A 7,042-nucleotide genomic window follows, 5' to 3' on the forward strand; every position below is an offset into this window, starting at 1 on the left:
AAAGCTATTCTATTATACCCGTATGCAAAAATACATTACACCGAAAACATTTAAAGTTCACCAATACTGTTCTTTTTATTTAAACTTTTGGTAGAACTTAAGTATTTTAAGAAATATTCAAAAAGTAATTCAAAATGCAATTCTATGCATATTTAAAAAACTCTTTGGCTCTGGAAAAAAAAAAGAAGTGCAGTATCAGCACAAAAATAATGTTTATATTCAACAACTTAAAAAACAATAACAACACATTGTAGAATGGACCCTTTTATACTTAAAGCTGAACATAAATTGACACCCAGACTGGAAAGCAGTGCAAATAAATGCAACCATGGCTTCATGACACTCATATTTTATCAAGACGGAAGCTGTTTCTATCACATTTAACCTGAGACTGAATTTTGTGTAATTTCTACACACAGCTTAACACAAGTATAAAAAACTTATTTTTCACAGTTTCTTTTTTTAACCACGAAACGGTTTCATCTGCAACACTGCTTTTTCCAAAGAAAGACTTGAGTCTATCCATTGAACGGTCAGATTTAATAATGACAACGCACAGACATCTGAGCTGCATATATCGGTTGTAAAGCTTAATGTAGGAATGCTTTAAAAACATTCAGAGATGAACTTGCACACTTGCTTCACATTTCTGGGATAGGTTGCTCTGAGATTAAATGCCGGTTTGGCAGCATGTAGCGAGGCTCCAAATGCTTTCAGTGTGAAGCAACTCCAGACTGCTGACAGGTCTTCCAAAACCAGCGAGATAGGATCGATACATTGTTTCTATCCTCTGTTCGGTATGTAGCCCTCTGAATTTTGTCAAATAAGGCCAAGTACAGGTTCACTAAAGAAGTGGACATTGCTAAACATCAGCACTCTGAGAAGATGCAGCAGCAGATCTCAGAGAATGACTCGGCCTCTGTGTGGAAAGGTTTTAGGAATATCACCAACTACAAGCCTAAAACCCCCCACTCCACTGATGACTTGCTCTTGGCCAACACCCTCAACGACTTTTACTGCCGTTTTGACGAGCCATCAGGCAGCCTTCACACCTCCAACGGCCCCAACAATAGAGACACTTTGGACACTCATTCCCCCACCTCTCCCCCCTCCATAGAGCCATCACCACCTTCAAACCGTTCACCTACAACACCCCCCTCCTCACCCCACACAAAAGAGGATTTCACACCACCTCCTCCCACCACAACTCTTCATATTCATGAAGCAGATGTGAGGAAGCAGTTTAAGAACCTGAATGCTCGGAAAGCTCCCGGCCCAGACGGTGTGTCTCCTGCCACCCTCAGACACTGTGCAAACGAGCTGGCCCCAGTGTTTTCTGGCATTTTCAACTCCTCACTGCAGGCATGTCATGTGCCTGCCTGCTTCAAGTCCTCTACCATAATCCCTGTCCCTAAGAAACCAAGGATCACTGGACTAAATGACTACAGACCCGTGGCTCTGACATCTGTGGTCATGAAGTCTTTTGAGCGCCTGGTTCTCCCCTATCTCAAGACCCTCACGGCCCCCCTCCTGGACCCCCTGCAGTTTGCATATAGAGCCAACAGGTCTGTAGATGACGCCATCAACATGGCCCTACACTTCATCCTGCAGCATCTGGACTCCCCAGGAACCTACGCCAGGATCCTGTTTGTGGACTTCAGCTCTGCCTTCAACACCATCCTTCCAGACCATCTCCGAGACAAGCTTTCCCAGATGAATGTGCCTGATCCCATCTGCCGGTGGCTCACTGACTTCCTGACGGACAGGAAGCAGCATGTGAGGCTGGGAAAGAATGTTTCGGACTCCCGGACCATCAGCACCGGCTCCCCTCAGGGCTGTGTTCTTTCTCCTCTGCTCTTCTCCCTGTACACCAACTGCTGCACCTCCACCCACCAGTCTGTCAAGCTAATCAAGTTTTCAGATGACACCACCGTTATTGGACTCATCTCGGACGGGGATGAGTCTGCCTACAGGAGGGAGGTTGAACGTCTGGTGTCTTGGTGCAGCCATAACAACCTGGTGCTGAATGCCCAGAAGACAGTGGAGATTATTGTGGACTTCAGGAAGCACACAGCCCCACTCCCCCCCATCATCCTGACTGACACCCCCATCACCTCTGTGGACTCATTCCGCTTCCTGGGTACCACCATCACCCAGGACCTGAAGTGGGAGCCCACCATCACCTCCATCATTAAGAAAGCCCAGCAGAGGATGTACTTCCTGAGGCAGCTGAAGAAATTCAACCTGCCAACACGGACGATGATGCAGTTCTACACTGCAATCATCGAGTCCATCCTCACCTCCTCCATCACCGTGTGGTACGCTGGAGCCACTATCAGGGACAAACAGAGACTGCAGCGTGTTGTGCGCTCTGCTGAGAAGGTGATTGGCTGCAGACTCCCATCTTTGCAGGACCTGTACACCTCCAGGACATTGCGGCGTGCAGCTCGGATCTCAGCTGACCCTTCTCACCCTGGACACAGTCTGTTTGACCTGCTCCCCTCAGGCAGGAGGCTCCGGTCCATTCGCACCAGAACCTCTCGCCATAAGAACAGTTTCTTCCCCTCTGCTGTTGGACACATGAACAATAACCGTATGACTGTTCCCACCACTAACACATGACCCTACGCTGTGTTCACTGCATCATTCAATGTTTGCACTGATCGCCACCTGCACTCATGTACATATCCATCTACTTAGCACTTTTAATTCCTATTCTTATTTTTATTTTAATGTCTATTTTAGTGTAATTTATGAAAGTATGTTTGCACTGAAGCACCGCAGCAATTTCCTAATGTTGTAAACCTGCTCAACATTTGGCAATAAAACCCTTTCTGATTCTGATTCTGATTCTGATAAATGTTGGGCTTTTCTTTGTTGTTGTTTTTTTTTTTTATTAAAAAGTCAAAATGTCTGAACGTTTTGTCTGTTTTATTTATAGCCTATAGCACATTTAAACAGCAGAAGTTCACGGACAGTGTTTCAGAGACAGACATTTAGATTCCAGGTCTCCAAAAGTCTCAGTTTTGAAATCAAGGAATTAGCTGAAAGGTGTGTTTTGTTGTGTTAAATAATTGTTGTGGAAAATAAAAAAATTTAGTAGTCGTTTGAATGTGTTCAGAGTTTGAAAATTGATGATTCATCTCATAAGTTATTATGACACACGGATCTCCCATACATAAACTGGTGTTCATTAGCTAAAAGTATCAGTATCGTTATTGGTATCGGCAATGATAGACCACTGAAACACATCGTAATATAAGAAAAAGGAATGCGGTTCCAACCGTATGTACTAGATTTTCCATGAGACAGAAATGCTGCTGAAATAAATGAAAAATCTTTGAGTTTGACTCTTTGGTCTTAAATTTTAAGAAATAAATGTGTAAAATTACAGGAAAAGATTCTGGTAGCTCGCTCCACAGACTGTCCTCTAATTATACGTTTGTGTTAATTAATATAAATAAATAAACAAAACCCAAAAACAGACATTTCTGCAGAAAGTTGTTAAAAAAACAGTTTTGTTGTTTATTACTTAATTACTGGGGTATAATATTAATGGGCACTGGGGAGGTTTTTATAAGCTAACTCTGTTAGCAAAATAATGACATTCATCACTGATATTTAAATCAGTTTTGATGACACATCATGATGTACAGTATTTATTCTCTAAAGTAAAAACAGAAAAATTAAAAAAAATGACAATAACAGACACCCAACTGTATATAAGGTGGTAACGAGGCACTGGAGGCTGAGCTGGAGGTGGCAGAGCAGACCATGCAACGACTTTAGCTGTGTAACAGGAGGTCCTTGTGGAGAAACAGAGAAAGACCAGAGGAGGTGTGTGGATGTAGTGAGGAAGAAAAGACACCTTTGACTAAAACCAAGAAATTTTTAAAAACATTTGTCCTGCACACACTCAAAACACTGTCCTAGATAAGGGTTATTTTTATACTAATTTAAATAATTTGCTTAGCATTATTTAATTAATAAGCACGAGTTCAAAGGTTTTGCAATAGGCTGTTAGAATTGAGTTATTGCACTTGAATTCTGTAAAATATATAGCATAGTCCCATTCTGGACAGATGATGAACACTGTTGCTGCATGTGAGAGGATGTTAATAAGGCTTAACTATAAAAATGAAAAGGAAAGACCACTGGGACAGTTTATGTGGGTTCAAATCCAAAGACAAAGTGGAAACATAACCTGTATTGATCTTGAGACTGTGCACTAGACATTTGGCAAATGTATATCACCCAATAACTTACTGTACACATTTCTTTGCACACCGTACTCTATGTCAGTGTATTTGAACTGCCTTGTTCTGTGTTTATGTTTTTATATGTAATTCAGTAAACCTTTAAATTATAAGAAAAACACACCCATTCTTTTTAGAGGTTCATAAAATGCGATTGAAACATGTTTAGATGAAGTAAGTTGAGCTCTTGGAATATTTTAATCCTTCACAATTTTGTCATTTTATTTCAACACTATTCAATAACTTTTAGCCCAATACTCCTTGGTCACTTAAATACTACATGTTGTCTTCATATTACATAATGTTCAACAAAGTCTAGAGTCTGGTTACCATAAAAAAGTGAATGGATCTACAACAACTACCGTCCTCCTATTTTTATCCTGGTTGCAGGGGGGCTGGGGCCTAATCCTGAAGTGATAGGTTACAAGGAAGGGTACACCCCAGACAGCTCACCATTCTATCACATAGAGACAAACAACCATTTGTGCCAGATGGTGGATTTGAACGAGGACCTTCTTACTGGGAGACAGCAGCACTAACCATCATGCCACCAATCCAGGCTTATCAAAAGTAGGAAAGCTATGATTTCAAGGCTTGATGCAGAATTTTCTTTACATTTTTGTCCTTGACAGGTTAAACCACAATAAATAGCAATAGCATACACGTGGTGTGTCTAGTTGTCTGCCTCTTATAACTCCAGTGATTTTCCTGCAATTTGAAATCTCATGTGATTTAATACTTTAATAGTGCCACGAGTAGATTAAAAGGTGATCTGTCATAACCCTTGATCTACCTTAATACTCAGGTCACTCACACATGAACTATATTCAGACCAAGTCCTCTGCACTATTTTCAAGCATGTTGCATCCTGTTCACTAATGTGTGTCCTTCTATTGTTTTGTATATATTCCTCTTGTTTTGTACATATTTCTCCTGTTTGTTATTTATTTATACCGTCTTGATATTTATATTTTATTCCTGTAGAATTTTGTTGTACATGTACAATTACAATAAAGGACTATTTTATTCTATTCTATTCTATTCTACTCTAATTTTTCACATATAAAAGTCAATAATTGTGCTCAGATTCTTCTACATTAAAGCTGAACTAGTTGCCCTTTAAATAACTTTTGTATCAGCCCCGCACTATAACTGCATCCACCAATCGCAGCACGGCGTCCTTCTCGCCGATCCAATCAAGTGACCCTCGGACTGTGTTTGGGTGGTTTGCTAGTTTTCACGTGAGCGCGGTTCGTCAAGGTGCGCGCTAACAGTCGAGTAAACACGGATGTTATTCGAAATTAGCGTCTAAAACACTGCGCAGCCTGTGCAACAACAAAGGAAAGACACCTCAGAGTGTTTAATGTTTATATAAATAATTTCATGTTAAGTTTTTGATAAGATATGATAAGCGTACTGAAGAAAAAACTCGGCAGAACACAGTTTATTTGGGACTCAATTTGCCTTATTTTGAAAGAATTTACCGGAAGCCGATGCTTAAATAATGGGTGCCTTGCGTGTTAGAGCTGTCACTGATATCATAGTCCAGCTTTGCGTGTTTTTATGTGGCGTACTGTGCTTTGTTCTTGGTAAAACGACCGTTTATCATGGTTTGCGGTATCAGTTAGACTCGTGCATATGACTTAAGGGGCCAAATGTTTCTCCCTAACGTTAGCTAGCTAGCTACCCGGAGCTTTATGGGAGAGGTGAAAGTTAGCAAGTGTCGTTCACTGACCCTCGACTACATGGCGACCTAAAAGTACTGTTTTGCTTTTTCAAAGTCCACGGGTGGAGTCATAATATCGCAGAGTTAGTGTTTTGTTAAAAGATGTCTCAACCTGAACCCGACAGCACCACCCCGCTGCTCAGGGATGAGAGGAGCAGGTAAGTCCAGATAGCCGCCTCCCTAAATAAAAACAACGAGAGGAAGCTTGAGTATGAATACACTGTTACCCAACAGGTTGTAGAAGCACTGGATTTACTGGCCTTGTGTTGTGTCTGTTTTGCCGTATGTAAGCAACATAGCTAAGCTACAAAGCAACTTAACATAGGTAGACTTTATTTACAGTCGCTAAATAAAACACGCAACTGCAGTCAGAGATGGTGGGTGCAGCAGCTTTATTCACCTTTATTCTTTAACCCAGTTTTTCTTTATCATACTGTGTTCTCGCTCCTATAAAAAGGAGACGCTGACCTGTCACTTGGCCATATATCTTGCTGGCTCGTACATTACTCGTATAGGTTACATTGTCTTGCTGGTATGTCATCCTTTATGGATAATCTGTACTCCATGTCAGCAGCGATGACTCGCAGGATGATGACTACAGAAGTCGGTGGAGGTCCATCAGAGTCATGTACTTCACTATGTTCCTCAGTAGTGTAGGTGAGGACACGGGAATATAACACTTTTATCACGTTCAAAGTAATGATCTCAGCACTGTTACAGGAAAAACTGTGGTTTCTGACCTGTGATGCCATTTGAAGAGACATGAAATAACTTCAGTCACTTCTAGCCTAAAAACATGTTGAGCATCTTCAACAGCTTGTGTGTCATTAATGTGATCTGTGCTCTCTCTCAGGTTTCACTATTGTCATCACATCACTTTGGCCATATTTGCAAAAGGTAAGTAAGTATGACACGGTGTCTTTTGGGCTGAAGATTGTTGCCTGATTCAACTGATGTCAATAATACAAACTAAGCTCCGTGGTTTGTTTTTGCAAAGAGGATTGTTGGGGATTTAATTTAGGATATAGTGCCCTGCTCTTTGCCCTGGTCAAATGACTGA

At 41.2% G+C, this 7,042-nt stretch overlaps 1 protein-coding gene across 2 annotated transcripts in view; it reads left to right on the plus strand.

Annotated features, from left to right (window-relative positions):
- The first annotated feature begins 5,495 nt into the window (after nucleotides 1-5,495).
- mfsd8 (major facilitator superfamily domain containing 8) overlaps nucleotides 5,496-7,042 on the plus strand; it is a 9,312-nt gene continuing 7,765 nt past the window's right edge. Inside the window, exons 1-3 of one of the 2 annotated variants that reach the window (XM_085451340.1) lie at nucleotides 5,496-6,140; nucleotides 6,554-6,639; nucleotides 6,836-6,879. In XM_085451340.1, coding sequence (XP_085307466.1) covers nucleotides 6,085-6,140; nucleotides 6,554-6,639; nucleotides 6,836-6,879 — 186 coding nt within the window. In that variant the 5' untranslated portion in view covers nucleotides 5,496-6,084. The remainder of the gene's footprint in view (nucleotides 6,141-6,553; nucleotides 6,640-6,835; nucleotides 6,880-7,042) is intronic. The other variant, XM_085451341.1, reaches the window with a different exon arrangement.

The sequence above is a fragment of the Copadichromis virginalis genome, linkage group LG3 (assembly GCF_057382275.1).
Source record: "Copadichromis virginalis isolate Kocher_CV1m ecotype Utaka linkage group LG3, C_Virginalis_male_GT1.1, whole genome shotgun sequence".
Classification (NCBI taxonomy): Eukaryota; Metazoa; Chordata; class Actinopteri; order Cichliformes; family Cichlidae; genus Copadichromis; species Copadichromis virginalis.